Source organism: Diadema antillarum, unplaced genomic scaffold (assembly GCF_040938485.1).
Source record: "Diadema antillarum isolate AM-2024a unplaced genomic scaffold, OU_Dant_1.0 scf00000017, whole genome shotgun sequence".
Classification (NCBI taxonomy): domain Eukaryota; kingdom Metazoa; phylum Echinodermata; class Echinoidea; order Diadematoida; family Diadematidae; genus Diadema; species Diadema antillarum.
The window spans coordinates 692,377-719,573 of NW_027270906.1; the positions used below are offsets into that span (position 1 = coordinate 692,377).

General features: G+C 38.5%; 1 protein-coding gene across 2 annotated transcripts in view; it reads right to left on the minus strand.

The window, feature by feature from the left end:
- Nucleotides 1-26,014, minus strand: part of LOC139727071 (arf-GAP with dual PH domain-containing protein 1-like) — a 62,135-nt gene extending 36,121 nt beyond the window's left edge. Inside the window, exon 1 of one of the 2 annotated variants that reach the window (XM_071638060.1) lies at nucleotides 25,839-26,014. In XM_071638060.1, the coding sequence (XP_071494161.1) occupies nucleotides 25,839-25,923 (85 nt within the window). In that variant the 5' untranslated portion in view covers nucleotides 25,924-26,014. Of the gene's footprint in view, nucleotides 1-25,814 lie in introns of both variants that reach the window. The other variant, XM_071638052.1, reaches the window with a different exon arrangement.
- Between the last annotated feature and the right edge of the window lie 1,183 nt (nucleotides 26,015-27,197).

The window sequence follows — 27,197 nt, forward strand, 5'->3', positions numbered from 1 at the left end:
TTGGGTTGGGAGCATGCAGGCAAAAAGAGAGATGGATGGATGGACGGAAAGATGGATGAATATGGAAAGAAAACAGAAAGATATGAGTAAAACAGACATATACATTGTTTAGCACAAAGCATACTAGGAAAGAGACATTAATGCTATTAAAATATAATGGACCTCTTCACACTGCAAACTGATGAGATTGCATCAGCAATATCAAGAGAGTGTAAACAGACCAACACGTTTACGTCTACATAATTAAACACACAAATACACACTATTGTGTTCCTTTTGCCCTTCTCACATTTGCTATTATGTATAATTCTTCTTTTCTTCTTATGGTTTCAGAAGAGTCAAAATTTGTGTGTAGGCCAATGGGAGACCTGTGGGTCTATGACATCAATCAATGCATCTTATTCATCATTCATATGGTTGTTACTAATCTTAATATTTCATATGACACTACGTGAAAGTTCAATTTACAGTGTAAGTCCAAATTTGCAGAAATCCATTGACCACATGACTCTGTTGGATTTTCTCTGATCATGAAAGAAAATTGGATCATGGTACGGGAATAGCACCTTAGAAAACAACACAAGTAAAAACAAACTGAGTACCATATATACGCCATATATAAATAGCAAATCTAATATTTCACGAAGAAGGACTACCCAACAATTACATAATTTTAGTTGATTGATAACTTCATGATCCTGGGGTACAGGAATGAATGGAAAAATGTATGCGTGCACATCACATTCCAGTCAGGATCAGAGCTCATATTTTCGAATGTTGATAAATTCGTGAAATAGCATCCGACGAAATTCACAACTATAAAAACCCTATGAAATATATGGCGTATATAGTGCTTATCTTTGGCCTACATGAAAAATCTTCAGAGCAAATTTTAAAGAGGAAAACAAATCAATGAGGTCAAATTTATCTTCATAAAATTTCAATTCACTTTCATCAATTTCATTTTAGTGCCACATTTATGACAGAGCAAGAGTGTTGTGAGAGTGAGTGCAGTTTTAAAATTGTGTAATGAACTAATAAAACTCAGTAGAAAAGAGCATAAACTAGCTAATGCAGTAGAATATCAAGATAACTGTGCTGCGGTCTGATTACTGTACAATGCTTTAGGTTCCATTAGGTTGCATTACGGCCTTATTGCTCTTTTCATACCTGTACTCAAAAAGAATTAGTGGTCCGTAAGACAAATTATAAAACACTGTGTAGAAAGCATTGTGCATCTCATATTTTCTGCTTCTAATAGTAGACGCATTGGATTTGAGGCGTGTTGAAGCATTTGAGGTTGCAAAATGAGGAAGCAGTTAAGGTTTGCATTAAGAAACCCATACCAATACATACCTGTACTCTTAAAACATTAGTCCATGGGCCAGGTCTGATATTGGTACCACCAAAAGGGACAAAACTTTTGTGGTGCCGTTTTGTTTGTTAGGGATATATAAGTGTATCAAACTATGATAGCAATTCCAAATGAGTAGCTTAGTCATGAAAAATGTAGTCTTTAATCAATGCCTTCTGGGCTTTAATAATCAGCCCGCGCGTCTGAACCGAGACTATACACAGAACGATAAAGCACGGTCTCTACGGAGCGCGCTGATTTGAACGCGGTGTATCCCTCTGTGGAGTGATAGTCTACGTTCAAGGCAGCCGCGGCCATATCCAAATGCTGTTCTGCATGGTACCTCTCTCTCTTTATGTAGGAAAAATTGTATGGAATGGGAGACGGTACCGCAAAACGGTATTTCCTTATTATTCATTGCCATTCATTTTCTTGCTAAAATACCAATGGAAATTTATTTCTACGATAAATTGCAACATTCCACTGTGCATACTTTCATATCTTTATATACAGTTTTATAGCCAATTCAAGGGCTACATCTGGATGAGTGACTATTGTATCAATGAATATTTAAGACATAGCTTAATCAAGGCTTACACATTATTCTGATAAGATAAGTGATATTAAATTTCCTGTTTGAAAGAACAATGAAAATTGGAATTATGGAGTAATCACAATAAAGATGGCAGTTCAAAATGACAAGATTATACAGAGCGGAAGAGAGTACTGATGTAAATTCCATTATATATATAAAGTTAGTTAACAGCGTCAAACAAGGTATTTGCAGATCTTGATACCATGCAGCAAATGACCGCGGTCGTACCCTAAGGGTTGTATACAGCAAGGGAATTGGAGGGGTTTTGCCCATTCCCATTCCTAGACTTTTACCCCAAAACCATACCATTTTTTTTACTTGGACATCACATTTTCAAATGATTTGTCAGATATTGAGTAAGTCATTCAACAATTAAAGAAATTATCCTCTTTTTTTTGGGGGGGGGGGAGGGGTTGTTAATTGTGCTTCTCGCAACATGGTTATTCTTGCATGACGCATGGCAAGGAGCAAAGTAATTTCGATTTAGCAATTCTATTTGTTTCTCGGTATCTACTTGAATTTTTTTTTTATACCTTGTGTCGGAGGGGATCGCTATAATAATTCTTCCCTGTTCCAGACTTATGAAACTCCACCTAAATGCAATTGCTCTGAAAATTCTGACAAATACTCTGCAACTAACACTAATTTGCTCCGTAGACATAGCTCTATTTGCATTTGCGGACATTTGCTACTCCCCAGTAATATATCGAGGCTTGCTGACTTTCTGAAGTTGCATGGCGGTGACCAATAAAAACAAAACAGAAGTACAAAGCCGCCCCAAAACTCTCTCTTTTCGATTAACGCCCATAATATAGTACATCTGCGTGCCTATTTTGTGTTTGCTCATTAGTTTGTTTGAATTAGCATTAATGTTCGTTTTTTTGTATATCTTTTGGTATGATTATCATGGCACTATCTATCCTATTTCCTGTCACTTTATCCTTTCTATTAAGTGTCGAAGTAAATTTGCTCTAAAGAGTGTTTCGTATATTTAGTAACATCAACTCACGCGTTTTGCAGAATTATTAGTATCAAGAATGATGCTTTGCTAGCTCTCGTTGCGCTCTTAATTTTGCTGAATATGCAGATATCTCGCTATTGGCGTGTTGATACTTGGGAGTTGTTTGTTGAGGTGTCTATGTCAAAATGATATTGAAATGTTGGTGATGATAGTGGCTCTGATTATTTGGAGTAGTACAGAATTATTTGATTACGAATATAGTAATCACGATTTTAACAAAAGGTGACAGATACAATTTCGCCATTGATAGTGTAGTTTGAAATGCTGGTGTTTTTTTTTTCACTCTTTCCCCCTAAATATTCCCCAAAGTGTTGACCGCGTAGTTGAATAACAACTCTAAGAACACGAAGAATGCAACAGCTCGCGTGTGTGGAATGGGGATGCCCTCGCATTTGTTAAATGTGACAGTGGATGAATTGTTATTATCTCCAAAATAGCAAAAATTTGGAGAGGGAGGTGCTTCGCTGATACTGAAAATTAATTTTTGCTCACTATAAGTTTCATATCTTGTCTGATCACCTCCAAATTTGATGTCGTTTCCCGAAACTTATTACGCATATCATACATTGTATAAGATAATTATGTTTAATTAGTGTTAAAGTATTTTGGTTACCATGGCAACAAATAAACATAAGTTCCGTTTCACATTTTGACCCCTTTTTAGTTTCTTGTTACTTATCATTTTATGTATTCACAACATAAATTAATAAAATTTTATACTTTTAAAGGAAGCATTCAATATCACGTTTGAAAAAGCTACAGAGCCCTCTTGTGTTTTGTCTTAATTTTTTTCTGTGGTGAGCACCATTTTCTTAAGATTTGGACCTGTAAATGCTTCGAAAAGGTTGAAATGAAGTTCAAATATGTCTTAATATGTCTAGATAGAAATCAACAGCAAAACTAGTTGCAATTTCGCCTTAACTGCCCGACATATGTCTTAAAATTAGTTAATTTAATATCATTTAATGGAATTCTCTTTGTTTTCTTTGTATTTTGACAAATTGCTCCCCCCTTTGTGGTTTCCAAGAAAAGTTTTGATGGTGCCATTTTGTAGAGTATGTCTTGATTTACATTTGTGCCACATTTCAGAGAAATTGATTGAAAAATATTGAAATCATAGAGGGAGCGGATTGTGCCGTAAATGGTTTACCGAGCTTAAAAAAGGTATTTGGAGTTATGAGGGTTAACGGCTGATACTGAGACTAAGGCCAAAAAAAAAAAAAAGGTTGTATTGGCGTAACATGAGATTTTCAAATAGGGTCGGTCGCGAGTCGGGCGGATTTTTTTTTTTTTTTTTTTTTTTTTTTTTTGCTACCTGCATTTTACGTGTAAAACTCGTGCTCGGTAAACAGTTACAACTACTGCACCGTATGTGCTATGTTCATCTGTTCTACAAATCATTTATGAGGCCGATATTACTCGAATTATACCCCTTCACAGAATTAAAAAATGTTGGAATCCCTATCCTGAATGTTTTCACTTCATATTTTACTATTTTGACTTAGATAAGATAGATGCAAATTGACCCATATGTACGATCTTTTCATCGCACACGGCAAATCTCTATTACAGTCCCACATATACAGATTTGTGTAAGTTCTCCACACAAGAAACCTATGGCAAAACTGTGCACAATACATTGCAGTCTGAATGCTAAGTATACACTGTATAAATCTTGATAGAGTACGCGTCCGTGTTGGAAACAGATGACGTACTGATCAAGCGAGGCTATGCGAGGCGCTAGCGAGATCTCTCCGGAGCTCCCTCGTACATCCGATAGCCCCAGAGCCGTTTCCACTTCCGGGTTTTTTGCGATCGCGATCGCAGTCAACAAGATACTTGATATCGATAGCAAAAAAAATAATAAAAAAACATAGGGTCGGCGGAATTTTTAGGGTCGGGCGGGTTACGCCAATACAACAATCTTTTTTTTTTGGCCTAAGCTACTTCTCTGGAATTGCTATCATAGCAAAATATCATCTACAGATACATACCATTTCAAAATGCATAAGCAGAATTTGTCCCTTTAAGTGGTACCAATATCGTAAAAATCTGGTCTTGGCCCATGGACTACATAGAAAAACACACACATGCATGCATGTGCTGGTGCACACACACACACACACACACACACAGATAGGAGAACTCATTTGCAATGCATTCATATCACACGGGTCTCAAACTTGATTGGCACAACACTAGCAGCTCTTGAAATGAACACCCTACAAAGTACAGTGTATAACGCCATAACCAATGTTTGAGACTAATGCCATGGATATATTCTATAATTTTTAAATAATTGATTCTCAAAGGGAATATCAGCGTTAAAATTTTCCAATTGAAGGGGTCCGTGCAATATAGTGCTAACCCACACTTTTGTCAAAATTGAGTTACATGCATTTTCTTGATCCTTATCCTTCACTCTAACCTCCGTGAAAATATCATATTTGAATTCAACCAATAAGATGGTAAAAAATGCATGCATTCATGTTTTATTAATGTTCAATGTATGGACTTTCCAAAGATTCAACAGCGATTCTCTCAAAATGACTATTGTGTGGGTTAGCACTATACTGCACCGACCCCTTCAATTATTTGATGGGACAGAGACCACTTGAAACAGTTCAAGAAAAAGAGAGAAAGAGAGAGAGAGAGGGAGAGAGAGCATGATGCGTTACTAAGAGACAACATGCGATCTTTCGACATTTATTAATGCCATTGATCAGGGCCGGTGGAACCACTTTGGGCCCCCACTTGTTTTATCCCGGAAGTGGCACTAGAAAAGAATAAAATGTGGTTAACAAGTTGTACCAGAGCATTTTTTTGTTTTGTTTTGTTTTTGTTTTGTTTTTGTTTTTTTCATTTGTCAGCTGAAGAAACCCAGAAGTGGAATTAGAAAGTTGCAAGCTGATGCCCTTTTTTCCTTTTTTTTTTTGTTTGTGTGCTTGTTTAAAGGGACTGTACAGTACTGGTTGAGGTGGGGATTCATGTTTTGAATACTCCTAAGTGAGATAATGAGAAACCTCTTATGAAATATGAAAGAGCATGTAATTCTAAGAAGGATTCAACGTTTATTTGATGAAAATTGGTTTTCAAATGGCTGAGATATCCAAAAAAGTGATGATAATAATAAAAGGCGACAGGCCACGCCTTTTATTAGGATCTCTTTGTTTCACGTTGTTTTTGGATATCTCAGCCATTTCAAAGCCGATTTTCATCAAATAAACTTTTGATACCCCTTAGAATTGCATGCTCTGTGACATCTCATAGAGTGATTTCTGAATATCTCGCAAAATGTTAAAAAGCTAAATCCTCACCTCAACCAGAACTGTACACACCCTAAAAGCTGATGAAACCCAGAAGTGGCACCAGAAATCTAAACTGAGCCCCCCACTTTTGAATATGTGGCACCGGCCATGTTCACAACATTTACTGGGCAGTCTCTTTACGGAAATCTCAAAGAATATACTCATGAAAACTGGCCTAATGAAGACATGTCAGCTTCAGATATCTAGATCACAAAGTTGGATATTTTGTTTGAATTACATACATGTTACATACTTTCTGCAGTGTACTATGGCTTGCCAACTATTATTTCATGGGAACAATGCCCTCAGGCTTGTTGGTTCATTTGTATACCACCCAGAAAGACATCATAAAGACTGGAACTATTGTGAAGAAAATGAGATCCTGCTGTGCATACGAAAGGCTAGAAGAGCACTGTGAACTGCACTCTGGCAGTCTTTCACTGCAGTATGACATGGACCAAAACACACAGAGAGCCCTCTAGTAAATCTTATCCTTTGCTTTACTGTTTGCATTGAAATGATGCTACTTTGCAGAAGAGAATCAATCTGAACAAACCTTTGTCGGTGTGGTTTGCGATTATTAATATTTCTGCCTCATTAAAACTGTATTCATGATGAATTGTAAATTTTATTGATATGTGCATAGCCAATGCAGCCCTCATTTCTTATAAATGCTTCAAAATAATACATGCAAAACTTAAGTGGTTAAATAGTCTGCAGGGAGGAGACGCTATGTGAATTCAGCATTCGAGCAACTAGTCATTGTAACAGCATTAAAATGTTTTCTGATCATATAATCTCCCCCCCCCCCCCCCAGCATGTGACAGACAATGTATCTGTTATCCCTATTCGTACAAATAATGTATTTTCTCATAAAATCACTGACATAGTGTGTTTGGATCTTATTGATGGTAGATAAGGATTCTATCTGCACATTGTCTCAATTATGTGATTTATTATTAAAGAAAAACCTTGCCCTTTCCTCCATTATTTGGGAATCTGGATTGGTTATCTTATTTTTCCTCACCACGATTCTACTGGATGTTGATCTTTCTCAGAGCAAGCTTGGCTCAGAATACAGCAACTCACAAACTGAATCATTGTCAAGCCCCTCACAAATGTGACAGAAAGAGACAGTGCAGTCTTGTAACACCGCTGCTTGCCTCATTCGGCTGATTTGGAAGCCCTGGTAGAGAAGGAAATCACTTACAGGGATTGTGCAGTTTTGGTTGAGACCTAATTTCAGGTTTCTAACATTTTTTGGAGAGATGATGAGAAACATCTTATGAAATATGAAAAGAGCATGTGATTCTATGAGGAATTCAATGTTTATTTGATGAAAATTGGTTTCGAAATGGCTGAGACATCCAAAAAAGAGCGATTCTATTAAAGTGTGGGACCCACACTTTATTACAATCGCTTTGTTTTACTTTGTTTTTGGAATTTTCAGACATTCCAAACCCGATTTTCATCAAATTAACTTTGAATTCCTCTTAAAATGGTTATGCTCTGTACTATATCATAATTATTTTCTTGGTATCTTGCAAAAAGTTAAAAGCCCAATTCTCATCTCCACCAATACTGTACCATCCCTTTAAGAGAAATGACTGGCTGGGCGCCAATAACCTTCTTAAAGCCCACATACAATTGTATCATTATGGGACAAGGTGAACGCCATTATTTAGCGAGTCTTCAATTTTTTGCTAATTGGGACTTCCCAACAATTTCATGAGTGGTTGAATTCTCGATCATTGAGTACAGTAATGACAAAGAAATTCACATGTGCACGTCACATTCATGTATTCACAGACTTCATGCATTGCAAAATTGGTGAATAGCATCCAACGTTAACTCATGAAATCTGCATAAAGACCTTGTGAAATACTGTAACCACTACCAGAACAAAAGAGACTTGTTCTATGGTCTAATGAACTGCCACATAATCCAACAGTATGGCAGTGCAATGATAAGATACTGCACTGGGACCAACATTGACAGCTAAATTGGATAAAATTACTTTAGATTTGTAGTGGGTCCCATCCACTGTGATAAGAAACATACTTTTTTTTTGTATAGCAAATGTGACATTTGATGTAAATTTAGTCCACAAATACATGTATGCTGGTGTCCTCTATAAATCTTTGTTTAAACCTGTGGGTTTGGACTAATGCAATGTGAAACTTTCCTTCACTATGCTTGTAAATCATCGTAATGTTCTTAGTTGATGGCACACCGTGATGTCTTAAAGGACAAGTCCACCTCCATATACATAAGGATTGAGAGAATGCAGCAACATTAGTATAACACATCGGTGAAAGTTTGAGGAAAATTGGACAATCCGTTCAAAAGTTACGAATATTTTAAGTATCTGCGCAGTCACTGCTGGAAGAGAAGACTACTACAGTGTATGATGTCACATGCGTACAACTATATAAGGAAAATAAAAAGAGAATTTCACAAAACTTTACTTTTTGAATAAAGTGCACATTTCTTCAACTTGCTGCTGACGTATATCAAGGGTAATATTATTCCCCCTGCCTTCTGAAAGAGAGAAGTCGAGTGTTCTTTTGTTATGCGAGAAAAATGGAAATATGTTGAATTTTCTTTATTCTTTCTTTATATCGTTGTACTCATGTGACATCACAAGCTATAGTAGTCTTTTCATCCAGCCGTGACTGAGCAGAAACTTCAAAAATTCATAACTTTTGAACGGATTGTCCGATTTTCCTCAAACTTTCACTGATGTGTTCTACTAATATTGCTGCATTCACTCAACCCACATGTCTATGAAGGTGAACTTGTCCTTTAATAATGAGTTGCACCTGAAATAAGTTGACACTGCACACTGGCACTGGTCCGACGGTCCCTGACCAGTACAAATCACTGTCGGACCAGTAACTCTTTCAGGAATGGACCAGTAAAAATTGGGAAAACTGGGTACCTACTGGTTGACCTGTCTGACAGACCAGTAGAAAAAAATTGTTAGTGTGCACCCCTGAATAAATGTAGAGTGAACACATTCCTCCTCATCTGTAGACAGTGTGTTTTACCAGAGTCAAGCCTGTTTTTTTGAAAACCACATGCATATATTGCAAAGGGCCTTTTACAAAGTGTTGTGAATATGAGCACTGCAAAAACATAATATTCCATAGCTCTCATATATGTTTGTACTTTGTGCTGCAATAATACTAACAAATAACTTTTTCAGCACTTGGGGATTGAAATCTGATTCCTTTGATAGCAAATGCTTGGCCATTGTATCAGGCATATTCAACAAACAACCAATGTACCAAAGGAAATGATTTGATGGAACTGAATACTGTAAAAGTGGTTTCTTTCGTGCACAGAAACTTTCGCAGTTTCCATCGGTGCCGACTTTTCGCGGTTTAAATTTTGGTAATGATAGCGTTGTAACAAGCGACGAGTTCAAAACATTTTCACATGATGTTAAATTCGTGGTTCAACCTCAAGGCGCGAAAAGCGCGAAAATAAAACCACCGCGAAAGAAACCACTTTTACAGTAATTTGACAGCGAAGCTTATTCTCATAACATGAAATAAGAACATTCCGTCAGCTGAGAACCAGAAGGGCACTACCGTTTTTCGTGCGTCGTGCGTCGTCCGTCGTCCGTCGTCCGTCGTGCGTCGTCCGTCGTGCGTCGTGCGTAAACTTTTTACATTTTCATCTTCTTCTTGAAAACCCCAAGACCGATTTTCATCAAACTTGGCAGGTAGCATCCCTAGGGGGTTAGGAACTCAATTTGTTAAAATGGGCACCATGCCCCACCCAGGGGGCCCCCAGGGGGGCCCAAACCCCCCAAAATTAAGGAATCTGTAAAAATCTTCTTCTCTAGAACCAGAAGTGATAGAGCTAAGTTAATAATATGAGTTAGTACATTGATGACTGTAGTTTCAAGTTTGTTCATGGCAGAATCAGGGGTGCCCCCCTTGGGACCCAGGGGAGGGGGGTGGGGAAGGGTTCTAATGGGGCCTAAATTGTACATTTTCATCTTCTTCTTGAGAACTCCATGACCCATTTTCACCAAACTTGGCAGGTAGCATCCCTAGGGGGTTAGGAACTCCATTTGTTAAAATGGGCACCATGCCCCACCCAGGGGGCCCCCAGGGGGCCCAAACCCCCCAAAATTAAGGAATCCGCAAAAATCTTCTTCTCTAGAACCAGAAGTGATAGAGCTAGGTTAATACTATGAGTTAGCACATTGATGACTGTAGTTTCAAGTTTGTTCATGGCAGAATCAGGGGTGCCCCCCTTTGGACCCGGGGGGGGGGGGGGGGGGGGGGGGGGGGGGGGGTGGGGGTGAGGAGGGGTCCTAATGGGGCCTAAATTGTACATTTTTATCTTCTTCTTGAGAACCCCATGACCCATTTTCACCAAACTTGGCAGGTAGCATCCCTAGGGGGTTAGGATCTCAATTTGTTCAAATGGGCACCATGCCCCGCCCAGGGGGCCCCCAGGGGGCCCAAACCCCCCAAATGAAGGAATCTTTAAAAATCTTCTCTAGAATCAGAAGTTATAGAGCTGAGATAATACTATGAGTGAGTACAGTAATGACTGTAGTTTCAAGTTTGTTCATAGGAGATCCAGGGGTGCCCCTCTTGGGGGTGGGGGGGGGGTGGTTGGAAGGGTCCAAATGGAGGCCTGAATTGTACATTTTCATCTTCTTCCTGAAAACCTCATGATGGATTTTTGTCAAACTTGGCAGGTAGCATCCCTAGGTGGTCAGGATCTCAATTTATCAAACTGGGCACCATGCCCCACCCAGAGGGCCCCAGGGGGCCCCAATTCCCCCAAATTAAGGAATCTTGAAAAAATTGGGCCCTTATTGTACATTTTCATCTTCCACTTGAGAATGCCTCGTCAAATTTTGGTAGAGCTGTGAATAATTTAGATTAGTGACTGCGTGAAAGGTGAACTTGCGATACTCAGGTGAGCGCTAGACCCACGGGTCTCTTGTTTTTTTTAAGATTTGAACATAAATAAAAACGAAACAATCAATTTTCATGAAATATTATTTAAAAGTTTATTTTCTTTAATCAAAAGTGGGTGGATCTATTCAAGTAGGCCTATTGTTCCAAAAAGGTACGGTAGGGTAAAATATCACTCAATTTTGAATTTTAACAATTTACTGAAGATGAAAATAATTTAAACTTGGCACCTTAATGTAGAGGAGATTGAGTTCTACAACATGATACTGTTAACTCATTACTCCCCAAAACTGCGATAAAACCCTTCCAATTCTCAGCCGATGATTTGTAATAGTCATGTGTATCAAATGGGAGTAATACAGTACAACATGCTTTTAATGCTTTGTGCTGATATGACAATAGATGCACTTCCGCTCCATGAAATGAATTGATTTAATCAAAAGACTTGCACTTTAATTTTCTTGATGCAGTTGATAATAAAACCCATAGCATTTCTATATGATTTATGTATGTTAAGGGCATCTTTAATAGGCAGTAATGCTATTAGAATAAGAGCTGGCTTCCCTTTTAGCAGAAGTACAAGTAGACAAAATCAGTATCTATAGAAACTTCCATTGCAATCATTATGGAACCCATATGGAAATGTACAAATGTACAGAGCAATGCAATTTGATACAGTACTGTAGTTCTTGTGCACATGTACCGCACTCTTCACGCACGCTTGTAAAGTAAGTCTACACTTCCTGTGTTAAGTTTGTTTTAGCACACTGTAGAGGTAGAGAGAGCAGGCTCATGTGTACAGTATTGAAGATACAAATGTAGCATGGCAAGTTACTTCGTACATGGAGTGTCAGATTAAAGGTAGATATAGTCTATGTAATTCTCTAGAAAGTTGTGACTGGCATACCATAGGCTGATCTACGATACATGCCAGCGGGCATTGTTCATCTAGATGGTGGGACAGACACATCTCAAAAAGTGGTACGTGGTAGTGAAGGAGATTTTGACATTGTTTTTTTTTCCAAGAGTTGATAGTAATCATTAATCTTATCAAGTATCTCGGAGTGTCTGTTCATTTGTTTGTTGTTTGTTGTGTTTTTGCTTTTTTTATCAAATGCATCACTCAGACCTTAATTATGACAAGCCAGCACATAAACACACTAATAAAATTCAGAAAGGTATGGGAGCACTACTCTCATTTCGGTCTATTTGGCTTAACAAACAAGGAGCGTATTGAAATTGATAGATCAGTGATAACATTCTGTTCTATCTTCATGTAATAATACAACAGTGTATGGTGGTTTTGTGAAAATTGGGAGGAACATATTATGCAAGAGACAGAGGCTAAAGTACAATTCTGTGTTCAAATTGACTTCAATAGATAGAGTAATTCGCACTGTACAGTAGAAGTTTTGAAATGGATCGTGAACATTTCATCTTCTCACAAACCTACCACTGGTTTATACACACAAGGACCCTACTGTGCCGCCACCCCCCCCCCCCCCCCCTGCCAAAAAAAGAAAGAAAGAAAGAAAGAAAGAAAGAAAGAAAGAAAGAAAGATGATAATAGTAACAAATTTCTTTGGCTGATAATGAAGTAGATGTTTACATTCCACTCCCCCTGTACATTAGCAGAGTAAATGTTATTACAACAAAACAAATACTGTAATTGCTGCAAAGAACACAAGTTTATTACCCTATTTCAGGTGAAAGAGCAAATTTAAAAGCAAATGATGTATGTGCTAGTGAATGCCATAATTTGTAACAGTGGGAGACTGGGACAATGATTTCACCTCATATCACTTGCATGTCATTGCAACTAATTCATAGAAACACGTCAAATGTTTTTAAGACTTTCTGATCATTCATCCAATGAAACTTGAATCTGATTTTGAAAGCCAACAAGAACATTGAGTGACTAGAATGACAAAGCGTGTTATTGATCTTCAAAAGCCTGTTGGTAAACATTAATCACTAAATGATCAATATTTAAAGATATTTACAATGCTAACAGCTGTATATGAATTATTATCATTATTATTTATTTGACCAGGTAAAGAATTTTAATAGGATACATATAAACATTACAAACATGAAACAAAAACCAGAATGAACATTACAAAGGATGTACTGTACTGTACATGTTACATAAAATGAAAATGAAATGAATGGAGACTACATGAGGGTCAGGGCACACAAAAGTAAATGCATTTACTATTGACCGTGTAGCTTATGAATCATAACATTTCAGAGTTAATGAAAAAAATGCATAAATGTCAACAATATTTCAATGCTGTGCTGTAGCAACAATAAAATGCCATTGTCATTCTTCCTGGACATATTGTCATGCGACACTATGACAATGAGAGCATATCTATTCAGCAGGCCAGCTCAAGGACAACCACAAAACACCACTTTTGCCACTGAAACTTCTGACTCAACCTTGGTCATATTTACACAAACAACCCTCAAACTCAGTAGCCACAGGAACCTTCGTGTATGCCTCCTTTAAATTGGAAAGTTGTCACACATCATAACAGGGGTACTACCACACCTTGTCACTCGCAGCACTTTTTGTTATGAATTATTCATTTTTATTTTTTTTCCTCCCCAATGAAACCAGTAATTTTCCTTGTGTAACAAAATTATATTCTGTGGAGCCAGGAGTATGTTATTTCTGTGTTTTTCTAAGAAAAAAAAAATATTGAAAAAGACACACATATATCCAATGTTCCTTGGTTGACTTCTCAGAAAGTTTTAACAGTCACTTTAAACTGCCTTCTTGATCTGTAGAGGAAAAGCAGATCAATTTTCAAGGACTTCAAGAACATTGAGTCGACATAATCTGGTTTCTGTGGTAACTGTTTTGTGCGGTAAGCCAGAATTGATCAACAGACAGAAATACAATACACAGTAATTTAGAATGATTAAGATTTACAATGAACGTACAGATAAAAGCCATAAAACCAAACAGACAAACAGACTTACAACATAACATCATACTTCCTGGAAGTCATAACAGCATTCATTCTCAAAACAGCAAAACGCAGACATTGACAGCTGGTCATTCTTGGAAATTCAAGGAAATAAACAAAGTAAGCAGAATACGATATAATTGCCCAAAAAAAGGTTAACAGATCTATCCACAATTAAATATTCCTTTTTATTTCATAACAGTTTTCCAATATTTCAGGCACAAAAATATTTTTTTATGTGTATGATAATACATTTTATATCATCAATAAATTTGCCTAAACCTGAACTGTTACTGACAAGAGAGATTGTTCCTTGTCAGACAGCAGAGCTCATGACTGTGGCATGCACGAGTCACATGACAGCTTCCTCAAGATTGGAAACAACTGTTGAGTTTGGGAATTACTCAACGGACTTCACAGCCCAGTCAGCAGCTGGGTCAGAACCAACAGAGAAAACCTGGATATAATCTTAAATCTGAATTTGCAAGTTCACATATGTTCACCCATTGCACCAATACAGAAATGCAATTTATCCATACTTTGACTTGCCTATCATTTCATGTTCTGTGTTTATCATGAGCTACTATGTAAGCCAAAAATGTCTCATAAAGGTGATAAACTGAGTTTATGGGTGATAAACTGAGTTTATAGGTGATAAACTGAGTTTATAGGTCGATAAACTGACTTTGTTGATTTATGTGACATTTGGCTCGCCATATGGCAACCCAAAAGTTCCATGAAGGTGATAAATTGAGTTTATCAATGATAAACTTGGTGTAATGCCTGAAAAACTAATGGTAGTTTGTCAGCTGATAAAATAGTGATATCAGTATGGAAACCTTCAGAGTTTGTTTGTTTGTTTGTTTGTTTTTTGCAGATAAACTAAATCTATTATGCGAAAAACTAAAGGTTATCATTATCTAAATGTTTTTCATTTGATAAACAGAATTAATAGATAAACTTAGTTTTTCATTCAATAAACAGAGTTTAGGTTATTAACAGATAAACTAGTAAGTTCTTTGGTGATAAACTAAGTTTATTGGTTGACAAATTAAGGGTTTTTTTTAATCATCTATGGGGCATTTGGCTTGCCATACACTCCTGCCAATACTTTCAAACTTCAGAGAGTATCATACAAACAAGAGACCCGCGGGTCTAGCGCTCACCTGAGTATCGCAAGTTCACCTTTCACGCAGTCACTAATCTAAATTAAAATTTGACCAGGCATTCTCAAGTAGAAGATGAAAATGTACAATAAGGGCCCAATTTTTTAAAGATTCCTTAATTTGGGGGGATTGGGGCCCCCTGGGGCCCTCTGGGTGGGGCATGGTGCCCATTTTGATAAATTGAGATCCTGACCCCCTAGGGATGCTACCTGCCAAGTTTGACAAAAATCCATCATGAGGTTTTCAGGAAGAAGATGAAAATGTACAATTCAGGCCCCCATTTGGACCCTTCCAACCACCCCCCCCCCCCCTACCCAAGAGGGGCACCCCTGGATCTCCTATGAACAAACTTCAAACTACAGTCATTAATGTACTCACTCATAATATTATCTCAGCTCTATAACTTCTGATTCTAGAGAAGATTTATGAAGATTCCTTCATTTAGGGGGTTTGGGACCCCTGGGGGCCCCCCTGGGTTGGGCATGGTGCCCATTTTAACAAATTGAGATCCTAACCCCCTAGGGATGCTACCTGCCAAGTTTGGTGAAAATGGGTCATGGGGTTTTCAAGAATAAGATAAAAATGTACAATTTAGGCCCCATTAGGACCCCTCCTCACCCCCTCCCCTGGGTCCCAAGGGGGGCACCCCTGATTCTGCCATGAACAAACTTGAAACTACAGTCATCAATGTACTAACTCATAGTATTAACTTAGCTCTATCACTTCTGGTTCTAGAGAAGAAGATTTTTGCGGATTCCTTAATTTTGGGGGGTTTGGGCCAACTGGGGGCCCCCTAGGTGGGGCATGGTGCCCATTTTAACAAATTGAGTTCCTAACCCCCTAGGGATGCTACCTGCCAAGTTTGGTGAAAATGGGTCATGGGGTTCTCAAGAAGAAGATGAAAATGTACAATTTAGGCCCCATTAGAACCCTTCCCCACCCCCCTCCCCTGGGTCCCAAGGGGGGCACCCCTGATTCTGCCATGAACAAACTTGAAACTACAGTCATCAATGTACTAACTCATAGTATTAACTTAGCTCTATCACTTCTGGTTCTAGAGAAGAAGATTTTTACAGATTCCTTAATTTTGGGGGGTTTGGGCCCCCCTGGGGGCCCCCTGGGTGGGGCATGGTGCCCATTTTAACAAATTGAGTTCCTAACCCCCTAGGGATGCTACCTGCCAAGTTTGATGAAAATCGGTCTTGGGGTTTTCAAGAAGAAGATGAAAATGTAAAAAGTTTACGCACGACGCACGACGGACGACGGACGACGGACGACGCACGACGCACGACGCACGACGCACGACGCACGACGGACGCCGGACGAAGGGCGATCGCAATAGCTCACTTGAGCCTTTGGCTCAGGTGAGCTAACAAATGGACCCCAAATCAAAACTTGAATCAAATTTCCCCTCACCTGAGATGCTCAAATAACACATGCTTGCTTGCCTGGTTTGGCCAAACTCTTAACCCTTCAAGAATGGGATACAAAGACTGTAAGAATGAGATACACAAAGACTTGAATATTAAATTGTTTATTTCTTACCTAGAAATGTATACTATGCTGATAAAAAATATAATTGCCTTTAACTTGTTGAAGACAAGTCCCGAGTATACCTGCCTAGTATAGACACCTGCTGAGTATACATTGTAGGCCTACTCGGCAGGTGTCTATGGGAAATGCGTTTTGTAGCAAAATCAGCCCGTCCTCAAAGGGTTAAATCACCTACTGCTTGCAAAGTTTGACCTTTGCACATTCATCTCAGCTTTACTTTTGGCACAAAGTACAGCAATGTACTACAATAAACACAGTTTCTATTATTGCAATGCACACACAATGCAGCTCACATTATTACAAATTTGTACTTCCTGGTTTTTCAGTACCGGTACTTGGTGAATATGAGAACTCACAGACAGGATGAATAGCTCCAGGAAAGCCTGGGATCTATCTTAATACACATTCCCCTATGCTTTGGCAAGATATGTTTTGTTTTTGATGTTGTTGTTGTTGTTTGGTTTATTTTTACCCATAATATTGGTTATATCTGTAAACTTTTCTTAAATGGTAGGTTACCTGATATTACAACCTCTGAACAGATAGCATATTCTCCACACCCATACACTTTTAAAACGAAGTTTATCTTTCAATCAAAAGAGAGAATAACTTGTGACTTTAGAATGAGATTTGAATTGTCGATACCAGAACTCAATAGATACAAACTGCAACTTCCCTGGATCTATATTTGCCATGACTTACAGTAAATGACAAACAGTACTAGCATAAATGAAGGGAATAATTAGAATAAATTGATTAGCTGGGAAATGTGTACACTGTAGGCAATGGGGACAGTGCAGAGACTCCAACTCTCCCGTTTTCGATGGGAGATCTCCCGCCGAAAACCCCTTTTTGCAAAGTCTCCCGTTCTCCAGTTTGAGATTTAATTTCTCCCGCCCTGGCTCTGTGTCTCCCGTTGGAAAGGATTTCTTACTTATTGCTATTGTATGTTAAAAAACTAAGCCTTCGATAGCACCAGAGAGCATCTAGAACCTTATAGGAACTTCGCGCTTCGCACACATCAACTTGGAGTCTCCCGTTTGCTAGGGGTTTCAGGCGGGAGAATCTCCAGATCAGAAGGTGGTTTGGGTTGGAGTCTCTGACAGTGTATAGGCCTATATTGAGCAAGGTCACTAGAAACAAGTAAGAGGCACACTACAGATATCACATAAACTTTTTTTTTTCTTTGTATAAACTACTCTTCAACAGCTCAAGGCAAGTGTGTACTTATTTCTGCCTCATGCAAGTTTTAGTAGGCCAATGGGTAGTAACATATTGCAGTAGCAAGGATCTACTGAGCAGTGAAGAATGATAGAGCCAAATGAGTTCTTACTCATGTACCTTAAAATATCACAGAGAGCAGTATGCTGTACCGTAGGGCTACAAGACAGGCACTAAGCTGTAGGTGACAGCGCTATCACTGTTGTACAATGAGTGTATGAAGAACTCCCCTTTCTAAATTTAGGTCCTTGAGTCACCAGCCTTATTACTCATATTTCTAAAAGTAAAGCGACTTATCATTTACCCTGAACAAGTGAAACTCATACTACACACCACAGCGAATGAATAATGCATACAGTGTATAACATGTGAACATACATAAACACACAAACACACACAACGACTGTAAAGCAACCCAACACAACAACAAATAAGTCATTCCCATTACCTTTCCTCATAAAGTTTAAAAAGTGCCCAGTATCTAAAGAGGGGTTGGAAAACTTTTCTTTTTAAAACTCTTTAAAGGACAAGTCCACCTTCATATACATAAGGATTGAGAGAATGCAGCAATATTAGTAGAACACATCAGTGAAAATTTGAGGAAAATTGGACAATCCGTTCAAAAGTTACGAATATTTTAAGTATCTGCGCAGTCACTGCTGGAAGAGAAGACTACTACAGTGTATGATGTCACATGCGAACAACTATATAAGGAAAATGAAAAGAGAATTTCACAAAACTTTACTTCTTGAATAAAGTGCACAGTTCTTTGACTTGCTACTGACGTATGTTAAGGGTAATATTATTCCCCCTGCCTTCTGAAAGAGAGAAATCAAGTGTTCTTTTGTTATGGGAGAAAAATGGAAATATGTTGAATTTTCTTTATTCTTTCTTTATATCGTTGTACTCATGTGACATCACAAGCTATAGTAGTCTTTTCATCCAGCCGTGACTGGGCAGAAACTTCAAAAATTCATAACTTTTTAACGGATTGTCCGATTTTGCTCGAACTCTCACTGATGTGTTCTACTAATATTGTTGCATTCACTAAACCCACATGTCTATGAAGGTGAACTTGTCCTTTAAGCCCAATGGTATAAACCCCCTGTGTGCCACATTATTCTGAGACTGCAACTCAGGTACATGTACATTTGTATGCTTTGGAATTTAAAGCATTCTTTCAAATCCATCAAGCAGTTTATAATTTTTCTATACTGGCCATGCAATGAGCAAAACTGTACAGAAAATTTCAAGCTTTGCTACATGATGTAAAATTCTATGACATTCTGTGATCAATTACCGGTACTGTTCTCTCAAATGGCCTATAGCTCTGTATTATTGTCCGGGAGTGGAAGGCACAACTTTTACACAGCAGTGACAGAAAATTAAATCTGGGGGGTGTTTCATCAACGTTTGTCAGCGCTGACAACTTGAATCACCATAGTAACAGTCAGTGACCAGAGCATCTCAGCCAATAAAAACCAAGGATTTTGCTGACAAACATTGATGAAAGACCCCCCTGAATTGTGGAGTAATAAAGTAGTGAATGGAGAAATGTATGCACGCCTGTCCCATTAAAAAATGTCAAGATCAGAGTTAGTACTTTTGCATACAATGTTGTAAAATTCCTGAATGGCACCTAGCTGACTCGCAATATTCACACACACACACACACACACACACACACACACACACACACACACACACACACACACACACACACATACACACACACACACACAAATACCCCACAGAATACTGGTATTACGTGGCATACAGGCATAGAGTATCTTACTAGGTACAATGTAATTGGCCCTTGCCATTAAAAAAAAAGAAAAAAATATCTATCCCATCTCCAATTATTTCTATGAATATATGTGGTAATCTTACCTGATTGGAGCTATGCTTGAATAGTAGAAATGCGCCCTGCTGGAGGCATGCATTTAGCTGTACATGCCTGCACAATTGTTAAACTTTGTACAGGTTACATTCCACATTCTATACAGTGTATTCTGTGAACAAACTCACAATGCCTTTATAGTTTTTCCTGCTCCAAGTACAATGTAGCCTGCCATTAGCTCTAATGATGTTAAGCCTGCACGGTTGAGGGCATGCATGGCACGACAATTGGCAGTCCAGTCTATTCTACAGCTGTTCTTGTCATGCTCTGCCTCTGAGAGAATCTGTGTCATTTGGCAACCCAGCAATAGATTTATTACCATGACAACTACTACACAGCCCAGCTTCTTCAACGATTGACTGTAGATCCTCCTCTTTTCTTATGATCACTTCAAATTACAACCTTTCGGTGGTATCTTCACTCTGCTCTTCAGCATCCTTCGCAACAATGACAGAGTCTTAAAACAGATCTGACATTTGCTGATCAATGTGAATCTGACACGCTTTTAATCTGTGTTTCTTCATTTGATTGTTTGAAGTTAAAGCAGTTGGGGGAAAACAAATCTCGATATTCTGCATTTGCTATTTCATCATGTAACAACCTAGCAACCTGCTGACTACTCTACAAGGAGAAGGGGCTGTATGTCCTGCCAAAACTGGACTTTTATCACTTCTGTGAACAAACCAGAAATTGCTGCTACAAATACCACAGCTCTGTCAAAACTTGCAATGATATGAGATTCTGCAACTTTGTGATTATGTCTGAATCTGATGTTACTTCTACCATTCTGTAAATCTGATTATAATCTCAAATGTGATGTGACAATGTACGCTATTAAAATCAGTTGTATTTTCATCTTTATCAACTTTGTTATTTAAAAGCTCAGATTTTATATTTCATCTTATGATAAAATGTGACAAGGCTTGCACGCTAGAAAATCCGTGCTTTGGATACAGAAATGTATAGAGGTACTAGGTGTTTCAAAAAACATTTCCCACTTTTGATTCTTAATAATTCAAAAACTATATATCAGATAACACTGCCATTGATATGAGTGATAGCTGAATAGTGTACAATTTGGTTGAAGGTAGTTTAAATATGAAAGCATAAATAAGTTTCATGAAATCCATGATTAATTTCACAGTTAGGTTCCAGACTTTGCTCTATTTTCAACCCTCTGTACAAAATTTCACTTTGCACAGGGGTCAATGGGTGTGTATGGGAGTGTGTGGTTAACACCCTGACAATGGTCCTGAACAATGGCCAGGGTTTGAATGCTTCATTATTCATTCATGAGAAATTCCACTATCACAGCTAGTCTTTATTCAGCCTCTGGCAGTATCTGTGTAAAGTCAAACGCCTGTCGATACTGTCGTAGAGTCGCGTCAGTGCTCTCCCTACTTCTGAAAAACAAAATTACAATGAATACCTTCTGTTGTATCGTAAACGTGGTGACGGGAAGTAAAGAAAATCAATTAGAGTATTATATAGGCTACACTTGTGTATATGGAGCCTTAAATAAATGTACTCTGAAAGAAATCGCCCCAATGATAAATGCTGCTGAACTCTTTACCAAAAATGATCTCTTTTTATCGAAAAAGTGAAAAATTTGTCAGACTATTTAATTAGTAGACAGTTGTATTAAAATGAGGAACTTTAGATCATTCATGCTTATTTATGTCCCAAATTTAGTGATATGTCAGAAGCAAAATTTGAAAATGATTGCCAGCTGGAATGAAATGTGGTGTTTGCAAGCACTCTACCGTGCATGAATTCAGACTAGCAGTGCCCAGGGCAATCCACATGAATTATTGATTAAGCATTCATGTGCCAGGGAGCGCCAGACTGACGCCTAGTCAACAGGTGGTTCAGGCATGTCCATTGTTCAGGGCCATTGTCAGCACACACTCACATACACATCATTGGTTCCTGTGCGAAGTTCAATTTTTGTACAGAGGGTTAAAATTTGACCAAAATCTGAAACCTTACTTCAAAATCAATCTTAGATTTAATGAAACTGATTTATGATTTCACGTGCAAATCACCTCCAACCAAATTGTACACTATCCAGCTATTACTCATATCAATGACAGTTTTATCGAATGAAAAGTTTTTGAAATATTTATGATCAAAAGTGGGAAATGTTTTTTGAAACACCTAGTACCACTGTACATGTAAATTCAAAGCACTATCATCAAGCAACACAAGTTTCTCTTCATTTTGTGATTATGTTTTTTTGCGTAGTCTATGGTCAATACAAAATATTCAAATATAAATCCTATTAATTACTTTCAGAAGTAAACAATTAAACTCAAAGGAACTTCCTCACAACAACTCATCTACATTGGCAGCATCCTGACTTTGTATTAATTATGAGGATCAAATCAGATTTTATTAGATCAAAATGTGTTTATCCTCTGTCATTAGCTTCAACAACCACAGGATCCATCTCCATCCCTCCATTCCTAGTCCTACAGGAATCCAGGTTTTGGGTCTGGATGAGCCTCAGTGGCTTTAGAGTGACTCAATGGCTGGTAGGGAAATGGTCTTACATTGTAGTACAGAAACATTTTACACTGTGCATTTAAAATGCATCAAATATCATGTGTTATTCACTCTGCTGACCAGTTATTAAAGACTAAATTCTAGATCTCTAGGTGGGCAACTCCCTTAAAAACTCAAGATCTTGTCTATATCTAAAGTTACGTGTGATGTTTATAGTACAAACAACAAAGTCTAGAATCAAGAAACAAACATACGCTAATCAAAATCTCAAACAAAGAAAGCAACATCCGTCTGCAATTAGGTTTTTTATGTGCTTTGTTGCATCATGGGCTACGTTGTAGGTCCCAGAGCTACCAAATCTCACGCATTGTGAGCGAGACTCAAGCACTTAGGGTCCGTCTCACAATCTCATGCATGACACCCATTTTTCTCACGTATTGGGAGCATAGCTTAAAGGATTAAAGTGAAAGTTGCAATTGAAGGCATACTTCCCTTTTGTCTTTCAAAATAAGTAAAAAATAGTCACTTAAGTATGCACCAGCTTGCACCATTAAGAGCTACAAATTAAAAAAGCTCCCTACCGTGGGGAGGGAGGACACCCCCCTCCCACACCCTCCCCTCGCTCAGTCGCTTCGCTCCCTCACTCACGCACATGTGCGCGTGCCGAGATGCTGAGTCATGAAAATCTCACTCATAAAATTTTTTTGAACTTGGCATCTATGAGGTCCATGGTGCATGAACATAACAAAGTCAAGCACTGAATGCTAGATAGTATCCACTGCGATTCATGTGCACACATACAATTGTAAGGGATGATCTCATCAAGTATCATGACATTCGTCAAGCTTAACGTTAATTCCCCAACTCACGGGCAAGCACAAGCAATTAAATTACTACTACCGTAAAACGGAGTGAACAGGGATGGCGAGGTGAATAGGGACAAAACCAAGAAAAGTTTTTTGAATGTGCATTTTTAATAGGGACACCATGGTGTCGTTTGATTGGCCCTTTAAATTTTCTGTATGATTAACTATTATAATGTCATAAATTGCTCTGAAATGTTTATGTCCAGCTATTTCCAAAAGTGTGATTTTTTATTCTAATTCTCCTGACAAGAGAGCAATAAGATCTTTGGATATGTGGCTTCACTTTTGTATACATAGATGAGAGTGAACTTTGCTGTCTTAACCCTAACTAGGGCAGGAAGGGTCTGGGAACCCCGCCCCCGGCCACCCTCTAGGGAATTATTTTTACTGCCTAAGACAGGCTAGGACTTTTCCACTTGTATTTCATGACCCTTTTCTCTGTCTTCTGCATGTTTTAATGCCAATAACACATCTGTTTGGGCCAGACCCATACTATAAGTGCCAGCTTATAATTACTGTAAGAACTCTCAAAATATCCCCGACATCATTAGAGTCAAGTTACACTGAATTTAAAGTGTATGAATAAGATTTTACATCATGATTTGCCACTTGAAGAAGAAGTGGGTTAATATTTGTGACCCGCTACAACAAAATGGTCCTAAAGTCGCGCACCGTCGAAGCCGTGAAAATCGAGTTTGAAGTTAGAGCATCAAAATTGGTCAAAACTTACAATTTTCTGAATTTGACACATTATTAGAGTCTGACATGTCTTCTATCATCTGTCGAAATTTTGAAGCAAAATGACGAAAGGAAAGACCAAAAAATAGCGTTTTTCTGGGCCATGTTTTTTGGCGTTTCAACGAAGCAGAAACTGGTTCGAACATTTGGATAGAGCGCCACACATAGGCTCCGCCCCTAACAACGACCAGAGTGATCTCATTGGTAAGTTTGCTGCTTGCCGCTAACAGAAGCATGAAGCTCGCACACTGCCCAGTCGACTGGTGAGTGCGGGAGGGTTGCACTATGCCTAGCCGCCTCTCCTGACATCCTGGTCACTGATTGGTCGGTGAGGAGACCGCCGACGCTGTGTTTGAATGAGCATTCCGGGGGTTGCTAGGGCTTAACTTCTATTGTCCGGAGGTGAATAAAGACTTGCGTGTCTCTTGATTGTGATTGCGTCGCAAGGAGAGCTTTTAGGGCGCTTTTCTCGAAACAGTGATTTCCCAGACGTCTTGACTTGCTCTCTTTTAAACATCGATATCTCCGCAGCCGATTATTTTTATAAGACGTGTTATATATCAATTCAAAGCAGAAAGATTAGGAAATTGTGTCATGCAATTTTCATATAATAGACCTCGCCCGACTTTAGGATCATTTTGTTGTAGCGGGTCACATTTGAGTGCAATTCAATGGATTTGTAAAGTTTTGACATACTTTTCAATCTTAACCTTTGACCTGATGGGTCACATTTTTGTATATCAGCTCATTTTGTTGCCTAATGTTGGGCTGTTGCAATTTTTGTTAAGGATTGATTTAACGATGGAATAGATTGCTCTTAAATGTTTGTATATCATTTTTAAACTCTGCAGTTGTTCCCTTAATCCAATCTATTGGATGGATTGAAAAAAAAAAAATGCCTCCAAACAGCTTTTTTTTTTTGGATCAAAATTAGTGTTGTCCCTGTTGACCCCAAATTTGGGGTCAACAGGGACAGCATCATTTTATCAAAAAACATACTTTTCCCCCAAATATTTTTTGTTTTTTCACAATACCAAATTAAAGGTATTTTAGGTGGACATAAAATCCCCACATAAGATTGAGTCTCTGGGCTGCATGAAAAAAAAAATACAATCATGAGAACTTTAAATTTGTCCCTATTCACCCCGTTTTACGGTACTAACAACCTAGCAAGACACTGACCACCACACTGATTGCAGATACAGAAGACACATCACCAAGAACATTTTGGGATAGTTGAAGCAGTCATCATGGTCATTGTACTAGTACAGTCTACAATTCACTGTTTTAACAGTCAAGAGATAAAATAGATTTTTAGATTTATCGGCATACAAACCAAGGTTCGACCTCCCGTACCAAGGACAAGGTTCGACCGTGCGCAGGAGGCGGTCGAATTATGACCGGCTTGCGTTACGATAGAGATTTGAGTATCTAGAGTCTAGACCACAGGTGATAGAATGCGAATCAAACAAGTGCTTTGTGAAGAAAGAGCAATTGCAGTGCCATCATCAGCTAATTTTATTTTGAGATGAGCTATTTTGCAAGTGTAATTTATCGATGGTATGCAGCGAAGTGGAGTGCGTGCGGAGGTACGAAGAACGGTGGCCAGAGGACCAGCCGCAAGCCCGGCCAGCCCAGCGGCTGACCTACCTTGGGCTCCCTTACCTCGCGTCGTCTTATGGTCCTTACCCAAAGGTGCATCACAATCTGCGCAGACGTCATTGCCTGGCATTTTCATGATCTCCAACAGCTTCTTTCTGTTTTTCTCATTCATGATGCCGACGAGAAGCTCTTAGATTAAAAACTCCAGGTATATATCCAATTTGACTTCCAGCGTCCAAGTCAAACTGGCAAACTGAGATGTCGGATTACTAGTATGCGCCTTCTCCACGTAATTTGCAGGTAGGTTGGCCGCGCAGTCCCGGCGAGACGTACGTGTAGCCACTTCTTCCGCATTCACACGCTGTGTGTTGTATGCACACACACTAAACTGAATCATGCACTAGAAGTTTCCGTCTACACGTTTACGTACTGTATACACCGAACTAAAACATAGTGGAATCATGACTGTATATCGTATCGGAAGAGCAGTCATCGCTCAATCGCACTGACAACACACGTGAACAGCATCATGCACAGATTGCATGATCGGTATCATTTGCGATCATGGATGGTGAGCCGATAATACAGAAAGAGGGCGTTTACCAATCTTGGAGGGGTTTCCCCTTTATCGCCCCCTGCCGCACGTACGCTAGTACGCATACAATGTCTGTCCACACTTGACCTTCTTTATTTTTTTTTCCATAATTTTTTATTGATTCCATATTCAATACAATTTCATGATAAATCGAATCATATGTATTACAGAATTCACGATTTAACAAAACACAATTATAATGAAATCAAACCAAGCTGTACTTTCAGCAGGAACAGTGCATTAGCAAAGGAAATACAATTCACCGAGAAAAAAAAAACAACACCATACACTGCTTACTTGCTTTCATTAAAATCAAATGGATCTGTCCTTTTAACATGACAGCGCATTCAAAAAAAAAAAAAATATTTATATTAAATGGAGCTGTACTTTCAGCGTAACGGTGCTTCATACAAAGAAATATTTAACACATCAATATGCACCCAAATAAAATCGATATACAACCAAATGGAATCGATATTCCCGTTAATCACCCCCTCCCCCTCCCCCTCCCCCTCCCTCTTCCCTCTACCCTTCCCCTCCCTTCCCCCCTTCCCCGTGGACATCTGGCTCCGGGTCCTTCCATACTTATTTTCAAATTTTCCCATTTACTAAAATGAATGGTTAAAGTTCCCTTCATTGATGCTAATTTCTTTTCCTCAAATCTATCCTCTAAAATATTATCTTTTATTTCACGATATGTAGACGGCTTTCCATATTCTCTACTTTTAAAAATCAAATATTTAACCAAAATTAAAATGTGATTTAACAACTGATGTTTTCCCCTATTATCCTCCTTCCACCCAAACAGAATTTCTTCCCAAGTACAATTTTTAAATTCAACATTCTCCATC